The 12,898-nt window shown below is 47.8% G+C and overlaps 2 protein-coding genes across 7 annotated transcripts; both read left to right on the forward strand.

Moving 5' to 3' along the window:
• Nucleotides 1-3,816, forward strand: SNIP1 (Smad nuclear interacting protein 1). Of its 2 annotated transcripts, XM_052810788.1 has the most exons (4): nucleotides 1-215; nucleotides 302-398; nucleotides 959-1,548; nucleotides 2,217-3,816. In XM_052810788.1, exons 1-4 carry the CDS (start codon nucleotides 34-36, stop codon nucleotides 2,479-2,481), a joined length of 1,134 nt encoding a protein of 377 aa, XP_052666748.1. In that variant the 5' UTR covers nucleotides 1-33; the 3' UTR covers nucleotides 2,482-3,816. The 2 variants fall into 2 exon arrangements, with proteins under 2 accessions (XP_052666748.1, XP_052666749.1); XM_052810789.1 differs by lacking the exon at nucleotides 1-215 and having other exon boundaries at nucleotides 361-516.
• Nucleotides 3,817-4,731: 915 nt separating this feature from the next.
• Nucleotides 4,732-11,996, forward strand: MEAF6 (MYST/Esa1 associated factor 6). Of its 5 annotated transcripts, XR_008238726.1 has the most exons (9): nucleotides 4,732-4,864; nucleotides 5,005-5,120; nucleotides 5,199-5,286; nucleotides 5,739-5,784; nucleotides 6,460-6,652; nucleotides 6,787-8,349; nucleotides 9,992-10,049; nucleotides 10,681-10,714; nucleotides 11,202-11,996. XR_008238726.1 is itself a non-coding variant. In XM_052811185.1 (8 exons), the coding sequence occupies exons 1-8, from the start codon at nucleotides 4,769-4,771 to the stop codon at nucleotides 11,208-11,210; spliced, it is 612 nt and encodes a 203-aa protein (XP_052667145.1). In that variant the 5' UTR covers nucleotides 4,732-4,768; the 3' UTR covers nucleotides 11,211-11,996. The 5 variants fall into 5 exon arrangements, 3 of the variants coding, with proteins under 3 accessions (XP_052667145.1, XP_052667146.1, XP_052667147.1); XR_008238727.1 differs by lacking the exon at nucleotides 6,787-8,349; XM_052811185.1 differs by lacking the exons at nucleotides 6,787-8,349; nucleotides 9,992-10,049 and adding an exon at nucleotides 9,859-9,888.
• Nucleotides 11,997-12,898: the final 902 nt, after the last annotated feature.

Genomic DNA, 12,898 nt, shown 5'->3' on the forward strand with positions numbered 1-12,898 from the left:
CGCGCACTTCCCTTTGTGGCGGCCGGCGGCGCCATGGAGGCGGCGGCCGAGCGGCGGCGGGAGCGGCGGCGGCGGCGGGAGGTGGCGGTGAAGGCCGAGAAGCGGAGCCCCCGGCGCTCCGCCTCCCGCTCGGCGCGGGGCAGCCAGTCGCCGCCGGCCGAGGAGCGGCGGGGCCCGGCCGGGCCGCGCCAGGGCAGCCGCGGCAGGAGCAGCAGGTAGGGCCGCCCGGCGGCTGCGGGCCCCGCGCTGCGCCCGGCCCGGCCGCGGCTCACGGGTCAGCCTTCCTCTCGTTGTTTTTAAGATCGCCCAAGAGGAAGAGCAAGTCCGGGCGGAGGAGCCGGTCCCCGCGGGGCAGGAGGAGCCGGAGCCCGCACCACGCCGCCGTGAAGGTGAAGCAGGTAAATGGCGCTGTCGGTAGCAGCGAGGCCCAGTCCTGCCCGCCGAGGGGTTCGCGGGGCCGGGCGCTCTTCCCGGCTCCGCAGCGACAGCCGTTCCTGTGAGACTCGGCCACGCGAGGTACGGAACACGACTTCTCGCCCAGCAGTTGTTTTCTTCTGGTCCTTGTGGTGCGGTGTGTGAGGAAGAGGAGGGTCTTGGCCGTTTACTGGCTCGTGCTGCCCACCTCAGGCTTTGCCCTGAGGGCCCCGGGTCTCCACACGTGCAGGTGAACCCGGCCTTTGCCGCTTAGGCACGCTGTCCCCACGAGCTTCTTTGCGTGCCCAGAGCAGGTGACGCGTCACGCCGTTTCTTGATCTTGCTTTATTCGGCGCGAGTCATAGGAATCCAGATAGTTTGGCAAGGAAATAAGTTTCCCTCGCTTTGCGTTAGCTCTGCCCACGACACGTCCAGGTAGGCATTTTCCATGCGTAGGATTGCGATTTTCTTAAAAGCTGAGGTAGAGTCGCTGTTCTCTCGTTCCAGTTCTGAATTCGTCACCATAAGCGATTCTTCCTTACAGGAGCGAGATGATCATTGTCGTAGAGGAAACGAGGAGCGAAAGCAGAGATACCCATCGGAACAAGAACACAGGAGAGAGAGAAGTGGTGACAGAGACAGACACAGAGACCACTCAGACAGAAGGAAGAATCCAAACGAAAGGCCTGGAGTTCGAGGCCACGAGCGAGAGAGGGATGTTCAGAACATCCGTGAGCAGCAAGCAGAGAGGGAGTTTTATAACGAGAGAAGACGAGAGCATCGACAAAATAACGAAGGCAGTGGTGTTGACCAGAATCCAGAACTCGGGCACTCTGATAACAAACCTAAAGAAAAAGCTTCTGTAAACAAAGAGAAGCCAAGCTTTGAACTGTCTGGTGCGCTTCTAGAGGATACCAACACTTTCCGAGGTGTTGTGATTAAGTACAGCGAGCCCCCTGAAGCTCGGATTCCGAAGAAGCGATGGCGCCTCTATCCTTTCAAAAACGACGAGTTTCTCCCAGTCATGTACATTCACAGGCAGAGTGCTTATCTTCTGGGCAGGCACCGCCGAATCGCAGATATTCCAATTGACCATCCCTCCTGCTCAAAGCAGCACGCTGTGTTTCAGTACCGGTAAGTATTACTCTGCCTGCTGGTGAAACAGGATTGTTCAGGAATTTCTGAAGAAAAAAACAACCAAACAGAAAAACCCTGGGTATGCACAGTTGAGAGGTACGAGTTTGCTGTAAGTATGTTAGAGAGAGATGGAATTTATGTTTGACTGCTGCATATCGTCCTAGCAGTAACCAAAAATATCTGTAATTCCTCTCATTTAACCACAGGCAGCCTTTTAGTAAGACAAATAACACAGCAGGCTTAAAGACAGAACTGTGCGTATATCTGAACTGGAATAAACCGGCAGGTGTAACTGGCAGTAAAAGTATTTCAAGGAGAGGTTTTATTTATTTGGTCTTTCACAACAAAGTCTGCTGATCTCCTCTGAAGCAGCAGGGGTTGCCTGCTGCTGGAGACAAAGATGCTTTCTTAGGGAACAGCCATCTGTTCTGTTGTAGGAATTACTGTATTACATCATCAGAAGTTTCAGAAAGTGATGCAGTCTGTCAGAATCCGCTCAGTCTCACACAGTTTCTCATTGCTCTCATCAGACCCGTTCAGATCTCTGCACGTACAGATCACTGTTAACTGCAGCGGGGCTCACGTGTTGGAAAACCTATCTGCTTTTGGAGTACGTTTTCTGTCTCACGCTGTTGTGATTGAATCAGTGTTCTTTGTTTTGCTAGGCTTGTGGAGTACACTCGTGCCGATGGTACCGTTGGCCGCAGAGTAAGGCCCTACATAATCGACCTGGGCTCTGGGAACGGCACTTTTCTAAATAACCAGCGGATTGAACCTCAGCGTTATTACGAACTAAAGGAAAAGGATGTACTGAAGTTTGGGTTCAGTAGCAGGGAATATGTTCTTCTCCATGAATCTTCAGATAAATCTGAGGCCAACACAAAGGACGATGATGATGAGGAGGAGAAGGAGGAAGAGTCTGACAGTTAACAGATGAGGAGGAAATTGGGGGGGCGGGGCGCAAGGGAGAGAAATTCTTTGCAGTTGAACATGCATTGGGATGTAAAGTGTTGGAGCATCGCAGCACTGATGCCTCTTATTGCCTTAAAGTCCTTTTTCTGTTGCTGGTCTGTTCTCGTAGTTTATTTTGGGGGACTTGACTGATCATTCATCTTTCACAGTTCTGCATATCAGGAAATACAGCTTTTTTTTTTTTTCTTTTTTACCCCCTGACAAGCGAAAGAGCACCTGGATGTGAAAGCTCTGATGCTGGAAATATTCAACATTGACTGTCCTCTTCTAGGAAACGATGTAAAACATAGCTGGCATATTTTAAATTATTTTTATTAACTGTTTTGTCATAGCCCTTTGAAAAAATGCTACTTAACTGAAATATTAGCTAGAAAGTAACCCAATGCATTTTGTAACACGTCTTGTTTGGTAGAGTTTGCCAAATTCCTTTACCTGTTACGAGGTCTAGATGGGAAAATTTACCCGGCTCGCCACTAAAAAAGGCAGAAATGTTGCAAAGCCCCTCTTGTATTTGTATGTTTGGGGTTGTCAGTTTGCCTTGTGATGACTTTCAGGGAGGGGCATTTCACTGGAATAGGCTACCTGAAAATTACAAGGTAATTTGACACAGAAGTTAAACGCTTCCTGGGATTTTAGGTGACAATACTGTGATTTGGGGTGAGGTCTAGGTCAGCGTCTGCCCAGTACCTGTTTCAACAAACCATGCTGAAACTGTTACTGGATGTGGAGTGTCCGGCTCTAAAGCTGGGGCCTTTATTTCTGATACCACCCCATACCACCCCTGCCCCATGAATGACGACTCCTTGTTTTTGTTTGTATTACACATAAATACCTTTTATGTGGTGACATGTTTTAACCAGAGTTTGCACTATTTAAGTTTTCTTTTTATAAAAAGTTACGCAAATCACTTGTTTAAAATAGTCCTCTCCCCTGTAGAAGAAAACAACCCTTTAGGAAGAGAAAAAACCAATTCCACTCACTGAAAGCGCTTGCATATTTTTTGGATGTCTTCTCCCTGTTGCTTTATGGTATAAGAAATGTGCATTTTCCACACTGTTTACTAATTTGCCTGGGTGTTTGTTCTGTGGTCACAAGCTATTCATACCCGCTGTGTATATACATTGTGTATACAAGTGTTGCAGATTGTATACACAGGCTAGAACATTTATGGTGTAAATACAGGGCATTGATGTAGGTTTTCAAACAGAGGGTAGAATGAGTTTTGACTAGGAGGATCTCCTTTATATATACTCCCGGGGTTTTTAAATAAAGAATTTGTAAATTTAGCCCTAATCACTTGTAGTTGTAGTATTTTTCTAGTGTTCCTTTTTTCCCCCTTTATGTTCCTTGAAATAGATGAACCTTCAGTACTCATTTCTGTATTAAGGGCACCAAACATGTTAAAAAAAAAAATTAAAATTGCACGATTGGTGTACTTGAGAGGGGTTGAGTGCAGAGGGACGGGTGCGGAGGGTTTGCGCCGCTTCCCTCTGCTCCCACCTTTCTCACCGGAGGGTGGCCCGGGTGGCTCGTTCCGTGCCCAGGCTGTTTGCCCCCGGCGCAGACAGCTTCAGGCCCAGAAACAGGAGATCGGGATGTGGTTTACGCCAGAGCCGGTCGGTACCGTGAACGGGCAAACGAGCCCCTCAGGTCTCGCTTACTGCAGAGCGTTTAGGCTAACGTGATTTAAGAGAAGCTCGAAGCGAGCTAAAAACCCTTGGCCTGAACCGCGGGGACGTGCCCGAAGTTGGGAGGACCTGTTCTGAACGGGCTTTTTTCCCGACAGCGGCCGGCACCGAGGGGATGGTTACGGCTGCGATGGCGAAAGGAGGCCAGAGCCTCTCCTCCCTCGGCGACCCCCTTTGTCCCCGCTGCCCTGCCCGCGGCGAGAGCCCTCCGGGCCGGGTCCTGCCGCCCCCGGGGCTGGGGGCACCGGAGCGGGAGCGACCCCGGCCGAGCCGTGCCCGGCGCCCGAGCTCCCCGCTCGCCCGTTACCCGCCCGGCACCGGGGAAGGGGCCGGGGGAAGCCGCCGCGCCGGCACCGGGGCCTCGAGGTCCGGGGCCTTGTTTTCAGCCTGGAGCTTCCCGGTGCCGGCGCGGCGGGCGCGCCGCCGGCTGACCGAGCGCCGCGGGGGCGGGGCGGGGCGGGGCGGGGCCGGGCTCGGCGCTGCCCCCGGCGGCCCCTCCCGGCAGCGCAGCCGCCGCCCCGCCCCGCCCCGCCCGGCCCGCGCAGGCCGCCGCCGCCATGGCCGCGCTGCACGCCAAGGCCGGCGGCCCCCCGCAGATCCCCGACACCCGCCGGGAGCTGGCCGAGCTGGTGAAGCGCAAGCAGGAGCTGGCGGTGAGCGGCGGGGCGGCGGGGCGGCGGGCGGCGGGGCCGGGCGGCGGCGGCGGGGCCTAGGCCGCGGGCGGCGGCGGGGCCTGGGCGGCGGGGCGGGCGCGGGGCCGGGCCCGCTGCATGCGCTGCGCTGTGCCCGGCAGGAGACGCTGGCCAACCTGGAGCGGCAGATCTACGCCTTCGAGGGCAGCTACCTGGAGGACACGCAGATGTACGGGAACATCATCCGCGGCTGGGACCGCTACCTCACCAACCAGAAGTGAGTCCCGCCGGCCCTGCCCGGCCCTGCCCGCCCGGCCCGGCCGGGCCCCCGCCATGTGGCTTCTTTCCGTTTCAGGAACTCCAACAGCAAAAACGACCGGAGGAACCGCAAGTTCAAGGAGGCCGAGCGGCTCTTCAGCAAGTCCTCGGTCACCTCGGCAGCGGTGAGTGCCGGGCTGGGCCCGGCGGGGCCGAGCGGACGTCCCCGTCCCTGTCCCCGTCCCCATCCCCATCCCCGTCCCGCTCCCCACCCCTTGCTGCTCCTCGGTGGTCACCCAGGCTGCTGCAGGACCAGCTTTCCATTGAAGCTCCTGTACCTGCCCAATCTTCACTCCCCTGTCGCAGCCCCTTTCAGAAACCCCTTTCCTAGTGCCCAGAGAGGCGAAAGGGAGCCGCAGTCAGGAGCCACCCGTGCCACACGCCTGTCACTGCAATCCGCGTCTTTATCTTTTTGCTCCTAACCCCCTTCTGCTGTGCTGTGCTGGTGCTAGGTCATAAGCTCTTTCAAGCAAAGGCCTGACGCGTCTTTCTCTCTGAGGCGATCTCTGTGGTTTTGAGCATTTGAAAAGTGGTAAGTGAATTACTACTTTCATTAACATCCCTTTCGGTTTTCTAGGCGGTCAGTGCATTAGCTGGAGTTCAGGATCAGCTGATTGAGAAGCGTAAGTCACTTTCTCATTTCTCTCAGAATTTGGAAAGAACTACACTTCTCCCCACCATTCAGCTCTGTCTCCAGTTGTCTGGATCCGTGCTGTACGTGCTGCTCCCCCCGCAGCGCTCCCCGTCCAGGGACCTGCGGCTGCTCCCCTAAGGCCGGCTCCTGAGTGCTCCCAGCACACCTGTTAGCTGCACAAGTCAGCAAAGTGGCACCGTGAGAAACAGAAGTAAAGTTGAGCTTCCTTTCTGGAGTAAACCTTTATGCCAAGCAAGGGTTTATTGTGCATAAAACTTATTTAAATGGATTTGATGGTCTTTGGAGAAGGAGGCTAGAAGAGCTGAAGCAACGCGTTTCTGTTTGTGTCTCTGTCAGTCACTTGCAAGTGACGTGAGGAGGAGCCGTTTACATTCAGGATTTTTAAAAATGTTTTTGTAATCAATACCGAATCGCATGCAATTCTAGTGTGCTTCAGTTGCTGAGGAGGTAGCTTGCTGTCCTTCAGAAATATTTTTCAGGTTCTCTTATTTACTGCCCGGTGCCGTAAGGCTCAGCGTGTCTCTGCTGCCCCGTGTTCTGTTGCTGGGGGCTGCTTCTTCCACGCAGGGCTTTGCCAGGGCAGCCTGGGGTGTGAGCTGTGGGGTGGTAACTGCTGTGCTCGTCTGTGTTTGTCATGCTCTAGGGGAGCCAGGCAGTGGCACAGAAAGTGACACTTCTCCAGACTTTCACAATCAGGAGAATGAGCCCAACCAGGAGGATGCTGAAGAGCTGGATGGGTCTGTGCAGGGGGTGAAACCCCAGAAAGCTGCTTCCTCTACTTCTTCGGGGAGCCACCACAGCAGCCACAAAAAACGGAAGAACAAAAATCGACACAGGTTAGTGGTACCAGCAGCCTTCTTGTCATGGTTAGCTGTTGTTGAATTTACCTTATTATGTGAATGGAACTAGTAACTTGTTAGAGTAATGAGCAGCTCAGGTCATTTGTTTTGGTAATTTTTCTGGTTTTCAGTTGTATGCATCCTGTAGTGTTCATCAGGACCCCATTGCCCCCATTGTATCAAGGAGGGGAAAGCATGCTGAAGAAGATGAACAAGCAGCACAGGGTACTAACTCCAGCTCTGGTACAGCTAGGCTTTTGACCAGGCTTTTTCAATTCTCCTGTCTGTCCAGGAGAATAAAGCTGTCTTCCTTCCAGTAGAGGAAGATTGCAGTCCTGGCCTCCTGTGCTTGCTTCTTGGTTTCTGCAGATCCAAGTAAGATAGGAGTGTCAGTACTTTCTTTGGAGAAGGAGGGTGAAAAAGCAAATTGGAATGTTTTGGGGGTTGTGGACACTCCCAGTGCCTTCACTAAGATTTCCACTCCAAGCCCTTTCAGCTGTCACGTCCCAGACTGAGTCTCTCTTGATTATGGCATTTGCCATGTTAACCTCAAAGTGTTTGTTATTAAACTGACCTGAAATTCCTGTGAAACAAAGATTTCCTGAACTCTTTGTGGTTGAATTTAGATGACCAGTTCTGCCCCTTAAGGTAAGCCCCTAAGGTGTGATGCAGCATGGTGGGCTGACGACTTGGAAATCTGAAATAAACTCCCTGCCTTACAGTGCTGCTCTCCATGGGCCAACACAGCCTGCTGCTTAACTGTGTCTTGGTGCCCCTCAGCAGAACTAGCCCAAGGCTTTCTACAGAGTATGACAGTGCACTGCGGAGTCAGGCCCTAGGGGGAAGAATCCATGGAAATACATGCACTTGGAAAGAGGAGACATTTACTGCACCTTTCTGGAAGTGATTGCTGGAACTGGTGCCTAAAGATTATTAGAAGTAAAGGAGCTTTTAAAAATCAAGTGTTCTTGCTAACTTTGAGCTTGTTGGCTTTGTGTGTGGACGGGCTTTCCTTTTTAAGGGACCTTCCCATACAATTACAAGAGAGAAATGTTTTAAAGAAAAAAGTGGTAAAAATTTACAAAGATTGCTGGGGGAAGGTTGGTTTGGGAGATACAGAGGTAGGTATAGTGCTTGAAAAATGTTTAACAACTTTTTCTCCCTCGCTAGGTTTTGAGTCATTAGCGTGTCTTTAATTCTTAGATCAGAATTTTCTTCCTACTTAATTGGGCAGACATCCTGAAGTACTGGATGTCCCTTTGGGTCCTCATGAGGTGGGAATCCAAAGCAGTTCAAAACTCTTTTTTTTGCCTGTAGACAATTGGAAAGAAGTTCAGGAATAACACGAGAAACTACATCTGTAAACAAGTTCAGAGGAACAATCTGTAAAACTGAAGTACAGCTTAAGAAAATTGCTATTTCAGACAAATTATAAAATATTCTACTAAGCACTTACATGGACAGCAAACCAATCCACTGCAGATGCAGTGGGGTGCAATACAAGTGCTGTAAATAATATAAATTCTTTTGCTCCGTTACAAAACCTGAACTTTAGCGACAGGAGTTAGAAGAAACTGGCCTACTGACAGGTTGTGTTGCATTGGGGTTTCTTCTACATTCCTTCCACTGAAGCAGCTGATGCTGGCTACTGTCGGGGACAGAATGTTGGACATGAGGAGCCCTGGTCTGATCTGGTATGGCAATTCTAACCATCCTAAGAGATACGTCAGACACATTACATTATGGAAAGGCTTAGTAAGTTAGTAATTGACTACTTCGTAATGCTTAGCATGGCCAGATAGATAATTGAAAGAAGAAGAAGAAGATAATTAAGTTTGTCTGTAATAAAAACTCTGTTAAAATGGTGATTGCCGTTACTATCTCCTAAATTTTGGCAGAAAAGACCAAACAATTTTTAAGTATATCTAGGTTAAAAAAAAAAAAACCAACAACAAAACAGTCCCAGTCTACTGAAGGTATAGCGAAGTGCTTTAAAATGCATTGCAGCCCAGACTGCTCTTTCAGAAGAGACCTGCACGTCTGTTTCTTGAGTGTCATGGAATGAAAAAGAGAAAAACAAAAAGAAACATTGGCACTTCTTTTCATTCAGAAGCTCTTCTATTTGCCGGCATACGTTTGAGTTCTGCTCACCTGTTCCTGAAGAACTGGGAGGTGCTGGGAACAGGCACCCTGAAGGTGCACTGACTCCACTGGGTTTTCTACTTTGTACGCCACCGAGAGCAGTGTGGAAAGTTGGATTCAGACTGGGCAGAACTGGCATGAATAGGCAGTTTAACTTCGAACAGTTAAAATCAGGGAATCAGATGGAAGTTACAGTGTCTTTATTGTAGTCATCCTCTGTTCCCTCCGAGACCACAGGAAGGCCAAGATGATTCTTTTCTGTGTGCTCAGCAAGTTTCATGGCTAAAAAGTATTTCAGAAGAAAACAAGACTGTTTCCTCTTAGAAATTCAGTGCTGAAAAGCTACTAAGTTACAGCTGATTTGATGATAAGTCGTTTCCCACCAATACAATTGTTAGCTTTGGGGCAGAAGTGTTTCTAGAGACAGTGCTGTGGTATCTGTGTGAGTGCTGAGACGAGGGGTGGGAATGTCACCAAACTGTAATTAGCTTTGGCCAAATGACTGTGTTCTCTTTTTAGCTCTCTAAAGGAAGCGAGTGCAAGAGGATGTGTGTATGTGTGCACATTATGAGAATATTCGAATGCAAAGTTGACCACTTAGTTCTGTGTCGTCTCCACCTCTGCCTGAACAAGCTTTGCTTTGCCGTAATAATCTAGACAAAGCCACTGCTTTCTGACCACCCGCTTGTTTGTTTTTGCAAGCAAATCAGTTTTTCTCTCTGCCTGTGAGCTAGTGTGCACTCTCACCTATCTGATAGCTTCCTTTTTCAGCACCTAAAATTCCCTCCATAAAACCAGTCTGCCTCTGTTCTAACACCTCTTTTTCCCGGAAATCCCACTGGGGAGGGGGACTCTGGATTGCCAAATCTGGAGTGCTTTTTGTGCCCAATTCTGGTTAAGATATCTTAAGAACTTTATGGCATTTGAACACTGGCTTTATTATTTATTTTATTTTATTTTATTTTTTAGTAATCTCGCTAGGGTGGCTAATCAACTAATTTATTTAATTCATTAGTATATTAATTTCTATTGCTTTCTTCCTTTCAAATGCTGCCCCTCAGCCCGTCTGGCATGTTTGATTATGACTTTGAGTAAGTTTGACTTGAATTAGTACTTGTGCTGTGTTGTTAGTGTGTAGACACCAATGTGCCTTTTGAGACCTTTCTAACCCATAGTTTATCTGTTTAATTGTAGGTATGTATATTAGGTTAGGCTGGGAAGTTTTTTTTAAAAACAGAAAAGCGTGATGGAGGTAACATTTTATTTAATAACTTCAGCAAAATTAAATTAACTTCACTCTTCTTTACCTTTCTATTTCATTTTTAAATAGATAAACTTTTTAACTTAAAAACATAGTTTCAAAACTGATTCTTCTGGCTTTGCTTCTTAAGGAGATTAGTGTAGACTTGGATATTTCCTTCTGGAAAAACGTAATAAACCAGTACCTTTGACTCATATAATCCCTGTCATCTTAAACTCCTATCTCTATTCCAAGTAAATAACCATTACTACTATGTCTGAATAATTACCTGCGGCATAGTTACACATCTAACAAATTAACATAGAGCATGCGTATTTAACCTTATTTCTTTATGCTGCATAACTTCCCTGTGATTTTTATTATGAATCTTTATTAACTCTTTTTTTGAGTGGACGGAATATGCATTTTGGCAAATAATAAAGAATCCACTCTCCGTCTCTTTGCTGCTCTCTTGTCCAGTAATATTGGGACAGTGATTTGGCTCAGCCGAATTGAGAATGTGGATTGAATTAACCAAATAGTCTTTGTTGTAGCCTGTGCCATATGCAGTAGCTGGTTCTTTGAACTCTAGTGTTGGTTTAATGTATTGAAATGGACATTTCTCTTATCTTTCCAACCACAGGATTGATCTCAAGTTAAACAAAAAGCCAAGAGCCGTAAGTATCAGTGCTCTGTCATTGTTTTCATTGCTCATCTGTAGACTTGAGTGGCTGACTGACTCCTAATCTTAAAAAGCCTCCCTCTGCTGTAATTTAAGATCTATTTTCATGGTTGAGGAATATCATGGTATGAAATAAGCATTGTCTTGTGGATTTAACAGTAAATAAGCCCAGGTAGGTTTGTTATGAAGCTAGGTCACGGTTAAGTCCTGTCCACTTTTTATGGAAAAAGCTGTTTTGCGTTCTATTATCTTGTCATGATCTGGAACATTAAAAGCATCTGGTTTTGGTTGATGTGTTCTCGAACTAAGGTTTTAAAGGATCCTTTCTTTTGAATGTTTAGCTACAAGAAAAAAAAATCTCTTTTCTGTTTTGCCTGCAACTAATGGTATGTAGAAATGAGAGAAGACTGAGAATCCCAGCTCTGCAAGCAGTATTGAAGGTAGGAAGGTCTTCATGTGCCTGTCCTTTTCTTTCTCTGCAGGACTACTAGACTCATCAGTGGTGATGCTTCCGGGATTTAGGTCTACATGAATCCCCACTGAGAAAAATGCCAGTCGACTGAATGAGCACGATGGCAGCTCTCTGGCCAAGTGTCTGCAGATGGGAGTGGCTCACTCTAAAGAACTTAGATGGGAGAAAATCTTGGACCATGTACTTGCATCATTTTTAAATCACCTGAGTTGCAGGAAGACTAAGGTGTAGTAGTAGTAATAGTCCCGAGTTCCTGACTGTTCTGTGCTTCCACCTCAGTCAGGAACTTCCCAAAATTGGCTGATCTTGCTGCTGCCACCCCTGTCATCTGCAAACCCATGGAGAGGTATTTCTTTTTCCACTGGAACTAGGGTATGATTCAGTATGTCCCATCTATGTTGTAAGACTTAGATTACTTTTGTTGCTGATAATTAGCATTGTAGTTTTGGTTTTGCTTTGGTTTTTTGTTGTTTTTGTTTTTGTTTTAAACCAAAGTGTATAGTTAACAAATTGCCTTTGGGTTTCTTTGTTTTAATCCATGTAGAGTGGAAAGTTCTTAATTTCATGGAACAGCTTCTTTTGATTCTTACTCGAGCAGAGAAGAAGGTGGTTAACCCTTTTCTCTAACTTTAATTTTAAACACCATCCCCTAAAATTTACACAGTGCTTTTAGATGCAGGGAAGGCTGGAGCTCCAAAGCCATCTTGCTCTTTGCTATCTTTGAGGTTGGGTGGATTCTCTTTTTAATACAAACTTCTGTCATTTGTACATAAACAATAAAATTACATGTTTGTCTCTCTTCTCATGTTTTGTTCAGTCCAAAATTTGACTCCTAGTTCTTTTTTATTCTCCATCTGCTTTATGAGGACTTTGCTGGAATTCTTCCACTTCTGCATAGTAGCTCTTCCTTGTCTCGTGACCCTTCTTGTGCTTTCTTTCCTCTGGTAGACATAACATTGACTACTAGAAAGGATTGCCAGGCACTAATCTCCAGCTGTGTTCCAACTAATCCCACTTCAAGGTAGGACTTGGATGTAAGTCAGTTCTTGCTGATACTGGCAGAATGCCCGCAGATAAGGAATGAGCAGTCTGGATTGCCACTGGTAGAGTACACAGAGGGATGAGTGTTAGGTGCTTTTCACAGTAGCCAGGTCAAGATATCAATGCTGATGTTGAAATAAGCTTTGCTTTTCTCAAGGTGGTAAATAGCTTTTGTTACCGGTGCTGTAATGTATTTGTGTCTGCTTAATGAGTGCTGTGGGAAAAGTTGTATCGCTCGCCTGACAGCCCCCCCAGTGCGTGCATGTGCACTTGTTACAGCTGAGTGTTCATTCCGTTCTGCTACACCTCTGCTTTCCTGGTGTCTTGGGTCTTTTTCAGCTCCCTCCAGGCAACCCAGTCAGTGCAGAGCGGTACCGAAGAGTGAAGGCAAATGTGTAGGGCAAAGTTCTCCCTTGTTCTGTTGCCTGGTTCAGGGATCAAGGCAGCTCTGTATTTGTTCACGGTGGGAGCTGGCTTATCCCGCAGTAGAGTGAGCAGCTGGCACTCTGCTGTCAGGGGCCGATGGCTGCTTATCTGCAGGGGGGTGTTGGGATGTAATGGCTTAACGGGAGAGCAGCAAAGCTGTCCTACTTTTTTGTTTTTTTAAGTTACAGAGGTTAAATACAGGGGGGTGGAAGATCTAGGAAACAGCATAAATTCCTAAAA

The sequence above is a fragment of the Harpia harpyja genome, chromosome 16 (genome assembly GCF_026419915.1).
Source record: "Harpia harpyja isolate bHarHar1 chromosome 16, bHarHar1 primary haplotype, whole genome shotgun sequence".
Lineage (NCBI taxonomy): Eukaryota > Metazoa > Chordata > Aves > Accipitriformes > Accipitridae > Harpia > Harpia harpyja.